General features: G+C 42.7%; 1 protein-coding gene across 1 annotated transcript in view; it reads right to left on the bottom strand.

Annotated features, from left to right (window-relative positions):
- Window positions 1–5,922: 5,922 nt before the first annotated feature.
- The window catches only part of LOC308280248 (NACHT, LRR and PYD domains-containing protein 3-like), a gene marked incomplete at its 5' end in the record, with an annotated part of 44,252 nt that continues 26,538 nt past the window's right edge, over window positions 5,923–23,636 (bottom strand). Inside the window, 3 exons of the mRNA XM_080720509.1 lie at window positions 5,923–7,059; window positions 13,985–14,031; window positions 22,166–22,333. Coding sequence (XP_080576635.1) covers window positions 6,497–7,059; window positions 13,985–14,031; window positions 22,166–22,333 — 778 coding nt within the window. The 3' untranslated portion in view covers window positions 5,923–6,496. The remainder of the gene's footprint in view (window positions 7,060–13,984; window positions 14,032–22,165; window positions 22,334–23,636) is intronic.

The following is a 23,636-nucleotide window of genomic DNA, read 5'->3' as shown; positions in this document are numbered from 1 at the left end:
CACAAGACTTCTGCCGAGAAACAGAATAAAGGAAGTGAAAGTAGGTTATGCTGTGTACCACACGGGAAGCTGGTTCATGTGTACAAATGCCCATTGCTTGCAAGGTACAGCTTGTAAGCATTGGGCATTTGTGGAGCAGCACAGCTACACTAAATGTGCCAATATGGCCTGCAATACTGTTCTGCTGGTATTCACTATCGTTTTGTTTTGGGGTTCCCTGACTCAGTGTTTTTTCCTTTCTTTATAATTAATTGTGGGAGAGTGTAGTCATTCAATGCACCAATCAACAAAGGTGTCTATCGATACAGAACAATACAGAAAACTATGGCAAGGCCATTTTGACACGTTTTCTTATTTTTTTGGTGTGTGTGTGTGTGTGGGAGGGGGGCTACCCACACGTTTGGCTGTGTTTCTCATTCAATGAATGGCCTATACATACAAGCTGTACCTCGTTGTAAAGGTGACTAATCAACGATAAACATGACATAAAACACAATACCGATTGGTATCATTAAAGGGGAGATATAATGGACCGAAGTTACAAGTTATTGTGTCCATTTAGTTGTCCATATTGTTCCTGTCAGAGGCCTCTATCTCCTTGTTTTAACGTATTGTGTAAATCAACAGCCCTACTTGATCACACCACAGCGTCACATACAGTAAGAGCATCAACATAAGTAGCAGATCCACAAGCTTGAAACGTGGAGCGAAGTGACACGTTTTGTGCTTGTAGATCTGCTACTTTTGCTATGTTTGAATCCTAAAAAGTAACAGTTTTAGACAAAGGCTAAGCGGTTTCCACCCGTCAGAGACGAAATACACGTAACACAGTGTTGTCATTAACATATCTTTCTCTTTCAAATGTGTAACTATTAACTAACTATTAACATATTTACCACTACCATACATATTGGACAAAATAACAGGATTTTGCTCATGCAGTAGAACAACAATTGATGTATTAATAAAAGAAAAGTCTGTCCACAAACTGTCTGTGCTCTGGTTTGTGATGACATTCCTGAAATAATGAAGGTAACATACTGAGTACCAGCTGAGAGATTCAACAAAATGTGCTAATATGTAAGAGCAAATGTGTGCACACACACGCACACATGCAGCCCCCCCCCAACACACACACACACACACACACACACACACACACACACACACACACACACACACACACACACACACACACACACACACACGTTTTCTGAAAAAAGAAACATATATATATATATATATATATTAAAAAAATCCAATTGCATCTTTCTAGTTGTATCAATTGTTGATACAATAAGCCCATTCCCAAGATGCACCGCAATCATTCATGGGCAGATGTGACTTATATGGGGGCCAATAGTGTTACTGTAAATAGTAATAAAGAAATTGCCAGCTTGTAGTGTCTAAAAAGACATTTAGGCACTTGCATGCATGCCCCCACCCACTGAAATTAAAGTCATTAAAATCGCTAAAACAGTAGAAAGAAGTAAATGAAAACATTTCAACACTCATCTTTTCTTTTCGCCCATCCGTCCGTGCGCCAGTTTGTGGACTGCACATAAGTCCGACTGCCCATAGGTCCGACATCTCATTACTCCGACGGTGGTTAGGGCGGGTTAGGGTTAGGTTTAAGCATGGTTTTACTGAGGTTAGGTTAAGGTTACGTTTAGGCATAGTTTTACTGAGGTTAGAGTTAGGGTTAAGGTTAGGGTTAGGTACCGTCGGAACAATGGGACGTCGGAACAATGACATGGCACCTTTTGTGTGTATTAATCTCTATAACCAGACATCTGACTGCATTTGAACACAGGATCTGTAGGCAAGGGACCGAATGTTATTTGTGAGTGACATAAATGACAGTTTAAGATCAGATTTGAGAGGGTAGAGCTTCCATACTGAGACACAATCATTTTAACCACCTATGAATGTGGGTCAAACCTGATGACCAACAGTTTTCATGCAAGTCTGAACATAAATGTGTCTTGTGTGAAAATAGTCCTGGAAAAGAAAATCTCTCTACTGCCCTTGAAGATTCAAGGAAAAATATGTCCAAAAACCAATACCAATAAGTGAAGAACATCACATATAGAATCAGATCATCTTTATTTTATTATTAAAAGTACAAAAGTTTAAAAAAGTAACAGACCATAAGAATATCACATAATAAATGTACATTAAAGGAGTAGTTCACCCCCAAAATGACTTTTTCTCTATTGAATTAGTCACACCATGGAGACTTGAGTTCAATAATATTTTTTTGTATTTGTCACATTCCTAAAACAAAAAATGTATTATAGTAATTTTACCCCCATTGATTCTGGATAGGGACCGAAATGCATGGGTCTGGATCTGGACCCAAATACAAGGCCCTGGATGAGAATCAATGGGGGGTACATTTACTTAACCCAAGTGTATTTGGGTCCCCATCCAGGGCCTTATTTGGGTCCCCATCCAGTAGTGATGCGCGGGCCGACCAGTTGACCGCGGGGCCCGCCACTCTCATGTGCAAAGAATAAATAAGATTCTAAAACGGCTAGTTCCATTCTTTGATTCTGATTGGCTGGTTGCCGTGGTATATCTGAGACTATAACCCACACCTTCAATCAGTTTATATCAAACCCAGGTGCGTTATTTCTTTCCACAGTGCACCAATTATCTGCACCTGTGTCGTTTCTGCTGCCTGGACGGGAAATACATTCTTGCAGAGCAGACCTTATTGTGTATTATTAGTGAAATTGAACAGTTTTAATCGGTACATGTCTATGATTTTCATGTTGCAATATTGTGACTGTTTTAGAAAAGCAATAAGCCACGCGAGGCTTGTGGTTACCGGGGTAGTATACCCCGGTAACCACCTGCGCCACCTGCGCCTCGTGTTCCCCAACGCCTCTCAGCCGGTGTATACTACCCCGGTAACCACTCGCCTCTTGTGGCTTATTGCTTTAATAATCACCTGCTCTTATTTGCCTTTTATTCTTAACTCTTTCCACGCTTTGAACGTTCCCGTTCGCCCCATTTTTTACAGAACCTCGACGCCAATTGTACGTTCTTTGGCTCGTTCTTTTGTACCTTGGTTTGATGTCTGTAAACTGATGAGGGGTCGCGCGGGTGTATACCGTTGAAACAGCTCCCGTAAAAGTATCCTCAAAAACCCACTGGACGTTAGCATCAATGGAGTAACAAAACAGTTCCATGTGATTTCCTCTGAATCTATTTCTCTGTAGCGACTGAGCAGCCTTGAAGAGCATGAGCCACTGATTCCATTTTCACATTAATTCTTGCATGAGGCTGCCCTCTACTGCTCATATAGCCACGGTACACCTCTAAGGAGAAAATTAAAAAATAATAATGAAAAAAAATAGTACATCTTTGTCTATAACATCGCAAAGGTAAGGTGCTTTTGCTGGCACAAAACCCAATAATAAATAACAACATCTGGCGGTAGGAGAGTTAATAAGAGTAGGCCTATAAGAATAAGAATACAACGGTTTTCAATACATGTGAGCAAGTTTTAAAATGCGCCAGAGAGGCTTGGAACGAGGTTTCTCCTCCGCTCCTGGTGCGAGGACTGTCCCAATTCCGCTCCTGCTGGGGCCGCGAACCACAATTGCCAACATTTTTGCTCACATAGCAGCCTGTCAGACACACAACGTGAGCAGAGAAGAATGCAATTCAGCGCGTGTCGCTGATCAGGATTTCACTTAAATGTCTCTGTCATGCACACAAGTCTGTTTATAAATATTTTGTGTTAGTTAAGTTATATCACCAGCCAGTCAACGGAAAACGCAACTTTCGCAAGTGAGACAGAGTTTTGACTGAATTAACAACACTCACCTCGAGTCGCCCCATCCCTCATCTCGACCAACAGGATTTAATATTGTCTGTCTTTTGCTGTCTGTTTGAATTGCGAGGCGCTGTATAAATATGATCGACATAAACCTGAAACGCCATTCTTACCCCGACGATGCCCCCGATTTAGAGAGAATTGTCTTTTTGCTGTTAAAAGAACCCCATTTTGGGCGTGCCCGCTGGCCTGGTGGTCAAGGCGCATTCCACATACTAGGCTATGATGCCTGCTGGCGTCGCCGGTTCGATTCCCGATCCGGACGACCTTTGCCACATGTCATTCCCCATCTCTCTCCCCATTTCCTGTCAGCCTACTGTCCTATCAAATAAAGGCATAAAAAGCCCCAAAACAAATCTTAAAAAAAAAGAACCCCATTTTGAACACCACGTTTGTTTATTTAGCCTATGACAATATTGTGCTACTGTAGACCTTTCTGTAAAGCGACTTTGAGTACTTAGAAGAGCCATATATAAAGATTAGCTATTGTGGAGATGATATATCATCTTTTTTTTAAATGCAGGGCGGGCGGATTCGTTGATTTGTATATTGCCCTGCGGGTTATGAAAAAAACCTGACCCGCGCATCACTACCATCCAGGCCCATGCATTTGGGTCCCCATCCAGAATCAATGGGGATAAATTTACTATAATCAATTATTTTATCTTAGGAATGCGACGAATAGGCCTACAAAAGATATTATTGAACTCAAGTCTCCATGGTGTAACTAATCAATAGAAAAAAAGTCATTTTGGGGGTGAACTACTCCTTTAACACAATGCATCACTGGTTGGTTATTACAGTATGCAAATATACGAAACAAATACAGAACAGAACATGGGTCAGTCTTCACACTCTGAAGCCCATATGAACCATATTTACAAAGTCTAAATATTAACAGGTTCACAAATGCTCAACATTTTGGCCAAAAACAAATCAGTGGAGTGAAAAGATTTAAGAGTCACATGTTGTAACGTTTTAACAGCGGGCAACAGCCAGCTACTCTGGGCGATAACAATCTCCTAGTGGCCGTCATTACCTTATGTCCTCCATTAGGTAAACAAAGCAACAGATGAGGATGATTTTTTTTTTGGACGCCGTTCCTCCGTCCACTTTTCGACCATCGCATCACCGCCTGCTATCGACAGTAGCTGCCGGGTTCCATTGACAAATAACACACTTCCGGAAAATACGTCTGGCTGTTGCATGCTGTTAAAATGCACCGTAACTCACTAGAGAGCAGTGAAAACCTGACATGGAATCAACATGATGACTTGGAGTTGTGTCAGTGGAGAGGAGACTCAATACAACTGAAGTGAGATTATATATAAAAAATATCCTGGTGTCTTTGTGAGTCAAATGAACTATACCATGTCCATGTTGTAAATGAGTCGAAACTATGGTCAATTATTCAACATTGAATGAATTGTATTCACCCTGGTTGTGTGTGTGTGTGTGTGTGTGTGTGTGTGTGTGTGTGTGTGTGTGTGTGTGTGTGTGTGTGTGTGTGTGTGTGTGTGTGTGTGCGTGCGTGCGTGCGTGCGTGCGTGCGTGCGTGCGTGCGTGCGTGCGTGTGTGTGTGTGCACGTGCGTGCGTGAGCGTGTGTGTAAAGTAAAGTAGTTAAGTATGTCTGTGGGTTTTATAAAAATGTTACCAATGAGAAGGATTCACAAGAGCTTGTGACTAAATAATAAAGTAAAATAAAAACTATGTTGGATCCATTGGTTATTTTTTTCTGTTTTCTGAAAAGTAACAGTTTTGGACATGAGCTTGTAGATCGGCTATTTTAAACATGCAGCAAAATGTAAAATCAGGAATTACGACGCCGCCACGGCAAAATACATGTTAGTCAACTAAATCAACTGTAGATTTAGTTGACTAAATTTGTATGATATTTAGTCGACTAAAACTAGACTAACACTAAAACATTTCACATGACTAAAATCTGACCAAAACTAAATTTAATACAAGCTCATGTAGCATCGCAGATGCAACCGTTGTGAGCTTGTAGATCACACTCGGCAGCGGCGCCGGAAGCTGCCGCACACATTACTCGCAATGCACGTTGGGACGTTGGAAGGTTGTGGATAAGCTCATATAAAAAAGGATGGTTTTGGACATACCATGTTTCCATACCATAAAAAGCAACGATATGCGTGTGTTTAATGTGTGTGTGTCTGTGTGTACACATGTGTGTTCAGAGTGAACTATAATTTCAGTACTGTATGTGTGTGTGTGTGTGTGTGTGTGTGTGTGTGTGTGTGTGTGTGTGTGTGTGTGTGTGTGTGTGTGTGTGTGTGTGTGCGTGCGCGCGCGTGAGTGTTTGTGTGTGTACTGTTAAGTGTGTAATGTATGTGTGCTGTACGTGTGTGTATTTATGTGAGTGTGTGTTTACTGTGCATTGTGTGTATTGTATGTGTTTTTGTGTTTACTTGTGTGTTTGTGTGTGTGTGATCGTGTGTGTGTGTGTGTGTGTGTGTGTGTGTGTGTGTGTGTGTGTGTGTGTGTGTGTTTGTAGATATGTTTTGGGGCGTGCACATGTTCATGTGTGTGTATGTGTGCACATGTGTTTGTTTTATGATGTGTGTACATAGTGTAGCATCACATCAGTGTGTGTTCCTACAGGACACAGGATGTTACTGAACCTCCTACGTCTGACACAGAGACAATGAACCATAAGTGGTCCTAGTACCTTCTGTAACGTACCAGCACCCAAACACAGCATAGAGTGGTTCAGTGAATGTTGACTGGAAGGTGTACAGGTGTGCCAGGTTGTCAGATGACACTCTGTAGAAGGACAGAGTGCCAGCGGGACAGTCGACATACACTGCTACTCTGTGGGAGGAGCCAGAGGGAGCGACACGGAGGTCAGTGTTCTTCTTATTGTACCCGACACTATACCTGTCGATAACATCATTACATACCAGACTCCAGGACATTTCATTGGATCCTAACCTACAGCCATCACCCTCTCCTCTCCTGTTGATTCCTTTGTATGTCACTGCTATAGAAACCTTTCCACTCCACTCTACCTCCCAGTAACAGCGTCCAGTCAGACTCTCTCTACACAGAACCTGTTCCACGGAGTCAAATCTGTCTGGATGGTCAGGAAACGGCTGCTCCTCCTTCACTTGTGTCACCTTCCTGTTGTCCTCACCCAGAGAGAGTTTTCTGTGTGCTGTGTTTGGATCCAGTGTGAGTTCACACACATCTGATGAGGAAAACATGACACAATACAGCATCAGTTTACAATCAAATATAACTTCATCACAATATAGAAATATAATGAATAATGATGAAATATGAGTATCTAGATGTAGTCTATATTGTTACTGTCTGGAAGAAACCTTGGATCTCCATGTTTCAACTCTGACAATTATTCACATATGTTCATTTACTGTGTGTGTGTGTGTGTGTGTGTGTGTGTGTGTGTGTGTGTGTGTGTGTGTGTGTGTGTGTGTGTGTGTGTGTGTGTGTGTGTGTGTGCGCGTGTGTGTGCGTGCGTGCGTGCGTGCGTGCGTGTTTTGGGATTAGACACTGATTTATATGTGTCTTAAATCTGGTCCTAAAGAAACACTGTATCTCCATATTTCAATATAACTTCATCATAATATATAAATATAATGTATAATTATGAAATATGAGTATCTAGATGTAGCCTATATTGATTGCTACTGTGTTACATGTTGTGCCAGGCAGAAACCTTGAATCTCCATATTTAATCTTTTTTTCTTTCCTTTTTTATTAACACCCTACCTCATTAACCCATTTAGGCCTAACCTATAGTTAGGCCTAAATCAGAATTTAGCCTACAAAAACAAATATGTTGCAACATTCTGTACATGTACTGTAAGCCCCTCCAATACACTAAAAAGTGTACCCAGCCTGAATGGGTTAAACAAGTGATGCATAAAAGTAGTGGAAATAGCCGATCTACAAGCTCACAAGGCATCACATCACGATGTGTTGTGAGCTTGTAGATCAACTTTGCTGCTAATAGGCGACCCCACTGTCACCTACCCGCGACCCCATTTTGGGTCGGGACCCATAGTTTTAGAACCACTGGTCTACAGTATGTTTTGCACCCTCTACTGTATGTTTTCCTCTGTTTATTGTTTTTAGTTTTGTTTACTGAGTGCACAGCAGTAGTTCTCAAACCTTTTCATGTCAAAGACCCTCGAGTCTTATTTGAGTTAAACATTTTCCCTTTAAAAATATATATTTCTTCAAAAATGTGCACATGATGTGAAAATTCTTCCAAAATAGCAGACCTACAAGCTCATAGCACGGTACGAAGTGATGCGCTATGAGCTTGTAGAGATCTGCTATTTTGGGCCAAACGTATAAAATATGGTTAAATTGGTTAAAATCATTGTGATGCTATGTTAACTAATTTAGCTGGGGATCCCCTGGTATCCCCCAGGAACCCTGGGCATCCCCGGGTCTCACTTTGAGAACCAATGGTGTACAGAACTTTGGTTCAGCATTGTTGTTTTAAAGACGGGGTGCATCTTTTCCCCCCTAAAACATATGATGGCCTAGACATGGACAGTGGTTCTCAACCAGTGGTCCGGAGACCGCCCGTGGTCCTTGAGGGAGTTCCAGGTGGTCCCCAGCTAAAGAATCAAATAATGGTAACCAAATGGACCCTTGCATCTCCATATTTCTTTTATAACTTCAATATAATATAGAAATATGACATATATTTATGAAATATGAATATCTAGTCTATATTGTTACTGTGTTACATGTTGTTGTCAGGCAGAAACCTTGAATCTCCATATTTAATATTTTTTTCTTTCTTTTTTTTATTAACACACTGAGTGCCCGGATGTATGACGTGTGTGTGTTGCTGGTGCCCATGGCAACGCGTCATTTACGTACCTTCGCGTAGTGGGAAAAGTATCCGTAATACGTTGAGTAAATGTATTCCAAGTATATCCGGTTTATTTTCACGATGATCTTTTCTTTCAGTCAGGACAGCTTTTTACCAATCTTGGGCCACAGCGTGTGTATCACGGGCGGTAGAAAGGGTCGCGTTTTGAACATGGTGACTGAAAAAGCTAGACCAGGAGAGGGATCCGCCATGTTACGTTACCTCCGGTCCTCCGCAGCGTCACTGGGAAAATAGTATCCATGATACGAGTAAATGTAATCCACGGATATCCTGTTTATTTTCACGATCATGATTTCTCTCAGTCTGGACCACTTTTTATCAAACCTGGGCCACAGCGTTTGTGTCACGGTAGGTAGAAAGGACCGCGCATTGAACATGGTGATTGAAAAAGTTAGACTAGGAGAAGAATCTGCGATGTTACGTGTATCTCCGCCGAGACTCCGTTACTGGTAAAAATACTAGTATCCAGATACATACGAGTCAGATACATGGGAACAGAAGCTTGTGATTGGCTCCAGGGAGACTGCACATGCTGGTCACGTGTACCGCGCTGCATTTTGGGAAATGTAGTGTTTTTCCCATATTGTTGGCGTTTCACCGTGGTAGAGCCTTCATTGCGGTAGCAGCAATGTACAGTAACTACAGTATTGTAAAACGCGTCAAACACGTCGTGGGCACTGGGGCAGGGCATCCAGAGACATCAAAGAGATTTGCGTGTAGACACCTCGTGGGCACCCGATGTGTTAACACCCTACCTCATCTATACTATAATTTTGCGAATGTCTGAGTGAGTGTCTGAGTGAGTGTCTGTCACAGCGTTTCTCCTCAGTGGCTGGAGCAATTGATCTGAAATCGCATCACCATAAGCATATGAACACACCTGACATAACTGTGAAGCCCGTTTGTCACTTTCACAAATCGTATGCTGTATATTAGCATTTTTATGGTGTATCTACTATCTATTCTGCATCTAGCATGAGGCACATCTATTCTGCATCTAGCTTGAGGCAAAATGTTTAACCAGCTCTGTGTGTGTGTGTGTGTGTGTGTGTGTGTGTGTGTGTGTGTGTGTGTGTGTGTGTGTGTGTGTGTGTGTGTGTGTGTGTGTGTGCAGGCAGGCGGGTGTGTGTGCAGGCGGGTGGGTGGGCGGGCTGGGGGGGGGGGGGGGGGGGGACAGTATCTCTGTAGCCATTAAACGAAACGGGTTTCTTACATTGATGCTCCTACATCATGCAAGCACCAGTTAAAGTTACTTTCCATCCCTCATATACTGTGTGCACAGTGCACATCCCATAACCCACACACTGCACATCATTTTGGAGCTCATATCTTTGAACGGGTAAGGGCTAGTTAAACAAGTGATGCACAAAAGTAGTGGAAATAGCCGATCTACAAGCTCACAAGGCATCACATCACGATGTGTTGTGAGCTTGTAGATCAACTTTGCTGCTCATAGGCGACCCCACTGTCACCTATCTGCGACTAGTTTGAGAACCACTGAACCACCCGTGGTCCTTGAGGGACTTCCAGGTGGTCCCCAGCTAAAGAACCAAGGGTAAAATTGGTTTAATTTTACGCTTACTTCTGTAAGGGTCCATTTTGTTACCAACTCTCCATCATTTAGCTGGGGACCACCTGGAAGGCCCCCGGGGACCACTGGTGTGGGGACCACTGGTTGAACTTGAAAAGCACCGGTCTAAGAATATAGACCGCGAGTCACCGCGCAACATTCTGCAGAAGAGCGAGTGCCTTCAGGGGCGTTACAAGGTGGGGAAAAGTGGGACTGAGTTACTAGGGCCCAAGGTGGAGGGGCCGTAATTATTTTATGCTTTAGCCATTGGAAAAATAGCAGATATACAAGCTCACAGCGCGGCACCGAGTGCCGCACTGCGAGCTTGTAGATCTGCTATTTTTGAAAAGTCGTGAAAATGTGTGCAAATCTTTGAATATATGTATTATTTAAGAGATGTATTTTTTTAAGAGAGAGAGAGAGAGAGAGAGAGAGAGAGAGAGAGAGAGAGAGAGAGAGAGAGAGAGAGAGAGAGAGAGAGAGACATGTAGATATGCTTTGTCCTTGGTGCTGGACAGACAGACAGACAGACAGACAGACAGACAGACAGACAGACAGACAGACAGACACAGTATTAGGATGCGCGAAAGGAACAGATTTAAAAGCTATCAACACTATCCAATGTTAAAGGATGTTAAGCTTGTGCCTTGTAGATACAGTATGTGCTTTTTAAACATGCACAGATGACAAAAGAGAATTTTCTCTTTTATTTCAAATGTTAAATAAATGAGCAAACGTTTCGGCTATCCATGCAGGACCAAGTGAACAGGCATAATGGCTGTGCTCAAAGTGGTGGCATTTTAGCCAACTAAATGTGGCTAATCTGTCATTTCTGTTTGTGTGTAATTTATATTGTACAGTAGACCAATATGCAACAAACGGGGATTAGAACGGTCGGCCCATATTTGTTCCCACAAATCTCTTTTCAGGGGAGTGGTGCATAGTTTACAGACGGACGGACGGACGGACGGACGGACGGACGGACGGACGGACAGACGGACGGACGGATGGTGTCCCGTCAGATACAGACAGACAGAAAGACAGACAGACAGACCAATCTGGCATGATGTGTGTGTCTGTGTGGAGAATGCACTCAGTGGTGTCGCACCAAATTCTGGGCCCTGCTCACAGCGCGTCTGTGCGCGAGTGCCGCGCTGCGAGCTTATAGATCTTCTATTTTTGAAGAATCATGATTTATTTTGTCAGTGGCTCAAACCTTTTCATGTGAAGGACCACCAAAATGCCCCCCCCCAGAGGCAAAATTTGAGTTACAAATGTTTGCTTAAAACATACATATATTAACTCATTTTGCGCCCGCGACTTTCGGTCGCAATGATGTCCAGAGTGCCTCACGCAGGCTCCATCCACTTGCACTCTCTTATTTTGAAAGCCAGAAGTGCACAGCGTGATCACTTCCGGTCTGACGTCATCGGGTCGTGCGCCGGAATCGATCGTTGTTTACGTGGTGCCATGCTGGATTGCATTGGAGCTTTTATATATGTGTTATATAAGCGAGCATCTGCCTCCATCTTCGCTTCTAAAGTGTAGTTTTGAGATAATGGACATTTAAGATGAGATCCCCCGTCCACCTCAATGTTATGGGATGACTATTTTGTGCTGGTGGAGCCGTGATGATGACAAATCAGCGACGATTTTCGCCTCCGGAGCTTCCGCCATATACTCGGTATTTATACTCGCCGTTACAGTAATATATTACTTTTCGCGCGACATCGCGCATTCGGCACTATAAGTACTCGAGTACTTTTCGCGCGACATCACGCGTTTGGCTTTTAATGAGTTAAAAGATTTGCACAAATCTTCACGGCAGATCTACAAGCTCGCAGCGCGGCACTCGATGCCGTGCTGTGAGCTTGTATATCTGCTATTTTTCAATAGCTATAGTATAAAATAATTAAGGCCCCTCCACCTTGGGCCCTAGTAACTCAGTCCCACTTTTCCCCCCCTTGTGACGCCCCTGCACTCGCTCTTCTGCTGAATATTGCTCGGTGACTCGCAGTCTATATTCTTCTTTGAATAGACCGGTGCTTTTCAAGTTCAACCAGTGGTCCCCACACCAGTGGTCCCCGGGGGGCGTTCCAGGTGGTCCCCAGCTAAATGATGGAAATTTGGTAAAAGAAATGGACCCTTACAGAAGCGTAAAATGAAACCAAGAGGATTTCATTTTACCCTTACAGTTAAGATCTTTACAAGGTTCCATTTGGTTACCAATTGGTTCTTTAGCTGGGGACCACCTGGAACTCCCTCAAGGACCACGGGTGGTCTCCAGACCACTGGTTGAGAACCACTGTCCATGTCTGGATGCAAGTGCAGCAAGGATTTCATTGTACTGTATGTCAGTCCAATAAGAAAATAAAATCAAACATTTCTTTCCTGAAAAAAATGATTTTTTATTATATCAAGAAAATGTTTTAATAAAGTGATTGAATGATTTAATCATATCAAGAAAAGGTTTTTAGATTTTTAGGATTTCGTTCATTCAGGTTAATAAAGCATTGCTACACTATATATAGCGTTCCTACGCTTTGGAAATATATTTTGCAGCTGGTCCCTTCCAGGGCTCTGTATGAGTAATAGTGGTGTCATTAAATTCTCTCTCTCGCCCCCCCAACTGACAGACAGAGTGGGAATGTTACTCTTCTGTATGGATAAACTCCAGTCCCACATACATTCTACAGTACACATACACTCCATGTATTGAAGTGATAATTGTAAAGAGATAGTCATGTTTAAGTAATGCTTTTTGTGCGCGATATGGCTTGGAGCAGCTGTGCGCGTGGCGTGCACATGGCGTGCGAACACTGGGATGAGGCCGCCGAAGGCAGATGAAATTCTAGTATAAAAACAAAAATCAACCTCACGTTATGTCAATCACGTTTGCACACTGCTGCCCGATTCGTATTTATTTTCGGAACAGAGTTATTCTTTTCAGATATTTGCAGCTGTCACCACTGGGTCCCTTGTTCCTCTCTCTCTCCTTGGCCAGAAAAAGGTTTTTGCAGATTTCGGATTTCAAAACGCAATGAAAAAACGCAGCAGTGTGCAACCAGCTTGGGTTTCGTGAATTTTGACGGAGGAGCAGGTTAATTTAGGCTACATTATTGAGGGGAGGAAGAGTGTATCTGCCTGCCTATCTGCCTGCAGTGCAGATCACGGGTGCAACAAGCACACTTGCATGGAACACTGTTCTGTGTCTGAAAGTGAACGAACGGATGAAGCGAAGACGCATATTTTTTTGCGGAAATATGCGATTATTGCGGTGAATATGCAGGGATTGTGAAATCATGCGACCCCCAGCATAATCAGTGGCATTTATTGATTATTGCAGGAAATTATGCGATCTTATAATCACGTTTTTTTGGAGGGTCTAGATAATGCATAACATTTTAGAGGGAAATGCAGTAGTAGGCTATGTGGACACCACAGGTAGGCAGGATAAACCCCTATACTAAGCTGGTGATTTTTATTAAAACCCAGGAAGTAAGATTCTGCATAATTTTGGTTAATAGCAACATATCATAGTTGTGGTTATTATCATCTTAAAACACAGCAGGATATGAATGAGTGAATGTCACATGCTGCTGTGTATATGTGCTGTTCATCTAAATATCTGATGTGTGCTGCTTTGAATAAAACAGAAGACACACTTACACTTCCTCAAGCCTGGTTTCAGCATCTTCTCTCCACCATGGTCAACACTGGGGGTGAATGAGAGACAAAGTCAGGCCTGTATATTCTACTAACTAGATCAGTGGTTCAAACATTTTGTTTCAGGCTACCCATGTACTTTCTGTTTAACCACTTAAACCCCATTATACCTATTATGGGTGTAACATTGTGCAAAAATAGACAATCTACAAGCTCACAACACGTCATGAGCTTGTAGATCGGCTATCTTTGGTGAAAGTGACTTGGTGTACTTTAGGCTGAAAAAGCATCAATGCACCAAGTAAAATTGAACACAGAGCCATTTTACTGGGTCTAAGTGGTTAAACTGAAGTTATATTGATACATTCAAAATATTATATTAAAGTATGCTGCAGCACCTCTGGACTCAAGGTACCCTAGGGCAGGGGTTTTCAAACCTTTTGGACTCAGGGCACCCCTGTAAATAACCTTTTCATCCACGGCACCCCTGAATTACACTGTTCATTTTTAGAATCTTACATCATATTGGAGAAATATCCGTATCCATCAGAACTGACTGAAAATAACGTTATACTTGACGTTTAACCACTTGAACCCCAGCATGCCTATTCTGGGGGGAAGGTTTACCAAAAATAGCCGATCTACAAGCTCACAACGCGCGTTGTGAGCTCGTAGATCGGCTATTTTTGGTGAAGAGAGTTGTCGTAGATGGAAAAATAACTTATCAAGTATACAGTGCAAATCAGGTCAGCTAAGCATAGTGAAGTGATATTGATGTAGTGATATTGATGAATTCCAAATAGCCTATTATCAAATTATCTCGCAGCACCCCTGGACTGGCATCACGGCACCCCAGGGTGCCCCGTCACCCACTTTGAAAACCCCTGCCCTAGGGTGCCATGGCACCCACTTTGAGAAGCCCTGAACTAGATAATAGAAACAATGATTGGTAATGATTTTGACCATCAAACATAACACTTCCCATTATTCTGCCATGATTTTGGTAATTATTTGGCTATAGAGTGCCGCCATTCACTTGCGTTTATTTTGAAGAGCCCGGAAGCCCCGAACGTGTCCATGTTGTGGAAATTCACGGCCTTGTAATGGTGGCCGATATGTTTATTTTTACACAGAAATGAAAAATCCTAACCGCGGCCGATCGTTGCGGACCAGTGTCGCCGTGGAAAGAAAAGCAGTTCTCAGCGTTTGTGAAAGTAGATTCAGAGATAAAGCTGTTTCTTTGCATCAGCAATGAATAGGAGCCTATGGAGATTAGACGCTTCCTGATGCTGTCGGCCGAGTTGCATCATGTAGTGGATATGTAGTGTTTTCGCTCATCAGCGGCCGCAGCAGTGCCTTTACCTGGTAACCATGGTAACCATGGTAACACGTTCCCAGCACCAAATCAAATACTGTAGGTTCAGATCTCTGAGCCAAGTCTCCTGTGGAGGCGCAATCTGAAGCCTGTCCTAGACAGGTGTCAGCGAACATAAAAACCAACAATCATACAGCATCATTGTATGATTTGTTGCGGGCCACTGAAGGTGTGGTAGCTAATTATTACAAACTTTTTTTTTTTACAATTCACATCCAAGAAAATGACTGAAATGCATTGTAAAAATAATTACAAATAGATTTTGACCATAACTGCTATAAAACCCCGACATGAAAGAAAATGAATGAAAAGTTTGGGAACCCATGCTCTGACATATTAGCATGGAGTGACAGCAGGTCTCTTCATACCTGAGAGTCTCCAGTGGTAGAGCAGAGAGTTGCTCAGTGTCTCCTGGATGATTATAATCTAAGTCCAATACTTTGAGATGGGAGTTGGATCTCAGAGCTGAGACCAGATACGAACAGCCTTCCGCTGTGATCATGCAGCCTGACAACCTAAACACACACACACACACACACACACACACACACACACACACACACACACACACACACACACACACACACACACACACACACACACACACACACACACACACACACACACACACACACACACACACACACACACACACACACACACAGAGAAACAATTTAGACATTTAGCAGACGCTCTTAATCCAAGCAATACATCAAATGCATAAAAATCGAAGAAAAAACATAGGTAGATGGGCTAAGGAGGAGTCTGACCACGGTGGAAAAAGACGAGAGCCTCCGCGCGGCCTCCCCTGCAAGTAACAAGAAATGGTGTGGAACAGATAGTGAAATTAATGTCGTCACTCGCCACCCAATCACCCAGCAGGAAGACCGAGGCGCAAGAGGGGGGGACGCACGCCCACACCAGGACGGGCTTCCATACCGACTGTCGAGCACCACTGTCTTTCAGTGCTCCAGGGTGACACCGATTACATCCCATATGTTCTTCTAATGGTTTTAAATGTCTGTCAGTGTTTGTCATTCATAAAATCACTCTGCAAGTGATCCAAACAAGCTCTCGGTTGTCCCAAACACATGTACCATTTGTCATTTAATATCATGTAGGCAAGGTTACTGAGCACAATAACTTTCCAATACTGGACATTTTATTTATTTATTCCGCGCCACTCCCCTCTTCCAAACCATTGAATGATTGCGACAGTAGGTCGCAGTTACTTGCACTCCTATACTATCCAAACCTCCACCGGCTGTCAGTCCGTCCCTCCCTCCGTCAGTCCGTCAGTCCGTCTGTCAGTCACACGTCACACGTCACACTTTAGCCCTGCTCATATCTCTGCAACCGTTGCCCCGATCCATGCCAGATTTTGCACACACACTCCTTGCAGGTCCCTGGGGGACCCCCAGGTGTAAAAAATGACCAAATGTGCAAAAATGACCAAATGACCACCCCAACGGGGCTGCTCACGGGGAATTCCCGGGGACCACCGACTCCTGGTGCTCCAGAACGGATGCAAAAGTGGTGGCGCCCCCAGTGGAGGACCCCCTGCCACTGCAGCGCACATAAAATGCCGTAACTCGGGCTAGGAGCGACCGGGAGAGCCGGGGCCGGTACCCATTCGTCCGCCCCCGCCCCTCATTTCTCACATGGCCCTCTTCTAGCGCCACAATGAGGCAATGTGTTCTTGCAAAACACATTTTTTGACACTGCTCCTACAATTTTTGCCCTAAAATCACTCAAATCGGTACACAGTATGTCTACACTCATGTCATCAACTTGGATCTGTCCCATATAGCGCCACCTTCAGGCCGATTTTTTAAAACACATTTTTGGACACTGCTCCTACAATTTTTGCCCTAAAATCACGCAAATCGCTACACAGTATGTCTACACTCATCTCATCAACATGGACCTGTCCCATATAGCGCCACCTTCAGGCCGAATTTTTTAAACACATTTTTGGACACTGCTCCTACAGATTTTGCCCTAAAATCACGCAAATCGCACAGTATCTCTACAGTCATGTAATCAAAACGCATCTGTCCCATCTAGCGCCACCATCAGGACGATTTTGGTACAACTAATTTTTGGCCTATTTGTAGAGACTAGAAGCTGGGCCGCCCTTCGGGAACGATGTAAATAGGGAATGAATGCCCCGCCCTTTAATGCAAACCCCATTATACCTGTTGTCATAGGACCCGTTTTGACCATCTGTTTGCCTGTGTCCATTTATGCCCATATATGGAGATATCTGTTATCTGTATGTCTGTCTGTCTGTCTGTCTGTCTGTCTGTCTGTCTGTCTGTCTGTCTGTCTGTCTGTCTGTCTGTCTGTCTGTCTGTCTGTCTGTCTGTCTGTCTGTCTGTCTGTCAGTGTCCATTTTATGTCCATATATGGAGATCACTGCAGATATAGTTCTGGGTCCATTTTATGCCCATATATGCCCATATATGGAGATATCTGTCTATTTGCGTCCATTTCATGCCCATATATGGAGATCTCTGTATCTGTCTGTCTGTGCATCTGTTTGCCTGTGTCCATTTATGCCCATATATGGAGATATCTGTTATCTGTCTGTCTGTCTGTCAGCGTCCATTTTATGTCCATATATGGAGATCACTGCAGATATAGTTCTGGGTCCATTTTATGCCCATATATGTAGATATCTGTCTATTTGCGTCCATTTCATGCCCATATATGGAAATCTCTGTATCTGTCTGTCTGTGTCCCTTTATGCCCGTATATGGAGATCTTTGTGATTCTGCGTAAATTTTATGCCCATATATGCCATTTGCGTTCATTTTATGCCCATTTATGGAGATCTCTGTATCCGTCTGTCTGTGTCCCTTTATGCCCGTATATGGAAATCTCTGTATCTGTCTGTCTGTGTCCCTTTATGCCCGTATATGGAGATCTTTGTGATTCTGCGTAAATTTTATGCCCATATATGCCATTTGCGTTCATTTTATGCCCATTTATGGAGATCTCTGTATCCGTCTGTCTGTGTCCCTTTATGCCCGTATATGGAGATCTTTGTGATTCTGCGTCCATTTTATGCCCATATATGCTATACATGGAGATATTCAGAGATTTTTTGTTGACTCATGTGGCGTATGTGATGTCAGAGCCTTTTATGAGTGATGTCACAATGAGTCAGCGCTTGCGCCGATTTCCTCCGGAACAGCCTGATGTCAACAATCAACCCCGCATAAGGAGATTCCGAACGTTTCGCGCCGGTTCGGGAAAACCGCGCGTCGGGTCGGGTCGAGACCCGGCACTGCACTCCGTGCCGTGGCGGGGAACGCGCGTGCCGAATCTGAAGCCGGTGGGACGAACGGTTCTCGAGATACGCGGATTACAGACAGACACACAGACAGAGACTTTCGGGCGGCCCAGCGTCTAGTCGGCGACCTGGCCAACTCGGGAACGATGTAAATAGGGAATGAATGCCCCGCCCTTTAATGCAAACCCCATTATACCTGTTGTCATAGGACCCGTTTTGACCATCTGTTTGCCTGTGTCCATTTATGCCCATATATGGAGATATCTGTTATCTGTATGTCTGTCTGTCTGTCTGTCTGTCTGTCTGTCAGTGTCCATTTTATGTCCATATATGGAGATCACTGCAGATATAGTTCTGGGTCCATTTTATGCCCATATATGGAGATATCTGTCTATTTGCGTCCATTTCATGCCCATATATGGAGATCTCTGTATCTGTCTGTCTGTGCATCTGTTTGCCTGTGTCCATTTATGCCCATATATGGAGATATCTGTTATCTGTCTGTCTGTCTGTCAGCGTCCATTTTATGTCCATATATGGAGATCACTGCAGATATAGTTCTGGGTCCATTTTATGCCCATATATGCCCATATATGTAGATATCTGTCTATTTGCGTCCATTTCATGCCCATATATGGAAATCTCTGTATCTGTCTGTCTGTGTCCCTTTATGCCCGTATATGGAGATCTTTGTGATTCTGCGTAAATTTTATGCCCATATATGCCATTTGCGTTCATTTTATGCCCATTTATGGAGATCTCTGTATCCGTCTGTCTGTGTCCCTTTATGCCCGTATATGGAAATCTCTGTATCTGTCTGTCTGTGTCCCTTTATGCCCGTATATGGAGATCTTTGTGATATATATGCCCATATATGTAGATATCTGTCTATTTGCGTCCATTTCATGCCCATATATGGAAATCTCTGTATCTGTCTGTCTGTGTCCCTTTATGCCCGTATATGGAGATCTTTGTGATTCTGCGTAAATTTTATGCCCATATATGCCATTTGCGTTCATTTTATGCCCATTTATGGAGATCTCTGTATCCGTCTGTCTGTGTCCCTTTATGCCCGTATATGGAGATCTTTGTGATTCTGCGTCCATTTTATGCCCATATATGCTATACATGGAGATATTCAGAGATTTTTTGTTGACTCATGTGGCGTACGTGATGTCAGAGCCTTTTATGAGTGATGTCACAATGAGTCAGCGCTTGCGCCGATTTCCTCCGGAACAGCCTGATGTCAACAATCAACCCCGCATAAGGAGATTCCGAACGTTTCGCGCCGGTTCGGGAAAACCGCGCGTCGGGTCGGGTCGAGACCCGGCACTGCACTCCGTGCCGCAGCGGGGAACGCGCGTGCCGAATCTGAAGCCGGTGGGACGAACGGTTCTAGATAGATAAGCGATCAACGGTCGCTTATCTCCCGATTAGGGAGTCTTGCTGGTTTTATTGCGACCGTCAGGTCGCATTTACTATCAAAACCTCCACCGGCTGTCTGTCCGTCCGTCCGTCCGTCAGTCAGTCAGTCAGTCAGTCAGTCAGTCCGTCAGTCAGTCCGTCAGTCACACGTCACACTTTTGCCCTGCTCATATCTCCACAACCGTTGCCCCGATCCATGCCAATTTTTGCACAACTTCTCCTTGCCTGCCAAACCACAACCTCCACCCATCAATTCTCACATGACCCTCTTTCACTAAAGATTGATGAAGTAGAGATTGAGAAGGTGCTGCAAAATACATTTCTGGGAGTGATTATAGACAACAAATTAAATTGGAAATCTCATATAAACTATATAAAGTCAAAAATATCTAAATCTATTGCAATTCTTTACAAAACTAAAAACATCCTAGATCAAAAGTCATTATATCTATTGTATAGTTCACTTATAACGCCTTATCTGACATATTGTGCCGAAATTTGGGGAAATACATTTAAAACAACTACTAATTGTATAACTTTATTACAAAAGAAAGCCTTAAGGATTGTCTATGGAGTCGATTATATACACCCAACCAATGGATTATTTATAAGCAGTCGTGCCTTGAAATTTAGGGATTTGGTTGAACTAAAAACGCTAGAGATACTGTTCAGAGCTAAATGCAAATCACTTCCCGACTGTATCCAGGGGTTGTTCTCAATGCGAGAGAGCCGGTATTTACTGTATTCAAACAAAAAAAGGAACGGATAAATGTCCGAAGTAGATGTGTCACGGTCAAGGGAGTCAAGTTGTGGAACAAATGTGATAATGAATTAAAAGAGTGTACAAATATGGCGAAGTTTAAGAAACTCTTTAAAAACAAAACCATAGATAGATATGCAGAGTAAAAAGGACGATCCTATCTTAGTGGAGAGTCTTACATTTGAATTTGCTAGTGGTACTATTTTGTTATTACCAGATTTATGGATTTATGAAATTAGGGAGAAATAAAATGTTTATTTTTATTTTTTATACTTTTGTATCTTAATATTTTTTGAATGCTGTATTAATGAGTGGAATCATATTATAATTGCTTGAAAATTTGTTATACTATAAATGATGTTTTACATATTTTTAAAAAACAACTTTACGGTAGACGTAATAAGCTTAGGTTTCAGTCTATTCCTTTTTTTCCAGGGAAAGGAAATGTATATGAAATGTGATTATGAAATGTGTTTATGAAATTCAATGTTTCTTTACATGGAAAAAAATAATAAATTAACTAAACTAAACTAAACTCTTCTAGCGCCACCATGAGGCCCATTCTTGCAAAACACATTTATGGACTCTGCTCCTACAATTTTTGCCCTAAAATCACGCAAATCGGTACACAGTATGTCTACACACATGTCATCAACATGGATCTGTCCCATTTAGCGCCATCTTCAGGCCGATTTTTTAAAACACATTTTTGGACACTGCTCCTACAGATTTTGCCCTAAAATCACGCTAATTGATACACAGTATGTCTACACTCATCTCATCAACATGGATCTGTCCCATATAGCACCACCATCAGGCCGATTTTTTCAAACACATTTTTGGACACTGCTCCTACACATTTTGGCCTAAAATCACGCTGCGACCTGAAGGTCGCTTATCTCCCGATTAGGGAGTCTTACTGGTGGTAAGATATGAGGAAGGAATAACGCACAACTTTGTTTATACTGCTCTGCCTAGCCTATGAATCATTCATTTAAACCCATACATGTGCATGCATGGATACACATTCTCTAATGACTGTTTCCTTTGTACAATTAAAACTACGTTGCTGCCATGTATACATATATGATCAATACTGATAGTGTCTGTAGTACAGGGGGGCTTTTCCATAGGAAAAGACAAAACTTTATTTGTTCAATAAATAAATGGTCCAAACTTATGAAACCTAACAAGTTGTCTTTGACAGCTTGACAGACCAATCAAAACATATGCCTCCCTTTTCACACAAGAATCACAGACCTTCATCATGTTATATATATTATAATGCAAAATTGTCATCTGTTGAACAGGTTCATGAATACTGACCTGAGGGTCTCCAGTGTACAGTCTGGACTCCCCAGTCCAACACAGAGTTTCTTAACGCCTGAATCCTGCAGATCGTTATTACTTAGATCCATTTCTTTCAAACCAGAGGAGCTGAGAGCTGATGATAAGTCCTCACAACATCTCTCTGTCAGGTTACAGCCACTCAGCCTGAAGAAACAGTAGGGATTACATCATTGTTTGTATTTTATGTTTCTATTAAAGAAACATTATATATGTTATATATAATTATATATACACATTATACATGAACAAGATCCAGGTATTAGTATTAATGGGGGCACATTTCAGTTAGTATTGTATTATGTTATCACCAGTAAGGCTCCCTAATCGGGAGATAAGCGACCGTAGGTCACTTATCTCCACAAATGGGGCAAAAATGTGTTTTGCCAAAATCTTCCTGATCCATGTTGATGACATGAGTGTAGACATACTGTGTAGTGATTTTCGTGATTTTAGGGCAAAATCTGTAGGAGCAGTAGCCAAAAATGTGTTTTTAAAAATCGGCCTGGAGGTGGCGCTATATGGGAGAGATTCATGTTGATGGGATGAGTGTAGACATACTGTGTACCGATTTGCGTGATTTTAGGGCAAAAATTGTAGGAGCAGTGTCCAAAAATGTGTTTTGCAAGAATCGGCCTCATGGTGGCGCTAGAAGAGGGCCATGTGAGAAATGAGGGGTGGGGTCTCCGCGCCGGCAAGGCGGACGAATAGGTACCAGCCCCGGCTGTCCCGGTCGCTGCTAGCCGGAGTTACGGCATTTTATGTGAGCTGCAGTGTAGGGGGTCCTCCACTGGGGGCGCCACCACTTTTGCATCCGTTCTGGAGCACCAGGAGTCGGTGGTCCCCGGGAATTCCCCGTGAGCAGCCCCGTTGGGGTGGTCATTTGGTCAGTTTAGCACATTTGGTCATTTGAATCATTGGCTGGTTTCGTGATTTGTCTCAAATCTTTTGTTGCCTTTCAACAAAACCCTATTAACACATTGGCCGCCATTTTAACATTGACTGTATGGCTCCACTGCCATTTTGTTTAATAAAAAAATTTATATATTTTTTTTATATTGACATTTTTCCTAAATTCTGTGTTTTTTCGACAATGTCTTACAGTACCTGAAAAGAAATAAGACAACCTCTAGTCTCACCAAAAAATAAAAAAATAAAATAAAAAGCTTTTTTTTCTATAGTTGCAGCCATCTCAAAATAGCCATTTTTGACCAAAATCCAGCTCTAATTGATAAAACTGGAGATATTGACCTTTTTGTGATCGATCGCTTTTCAAGTGGATAATTCAGTTGATATTTGTATTTATGGCGTCAGGCACTTATCAGATAAGTTTACTAGTGTAATAAGTGTAATTGTGTAATAGGGCAATAACTGGAATAGTGTAATAGGGCTGTAATAGGTCACCTCTTGCCCTTAGGGCGTCATACTGACTTCACACAAATATAAATAA

Source organism: Nannobrachium achirus, assembly GCF_963921795.1.
Source record: "Nannobrachium achirus genome assembly, chromosome: 24".
In the NCBI taxonomy this organism is placed as follows: Eukaryota; Metazoa; Chordata; class Actinopteri; order Myctophiformes; family Myctophidae; genus Nannobrachium; species Nannobrachium achirus.
This window is presented reverse-complemented; position numbering and strand designations above follow the sequence as displayed.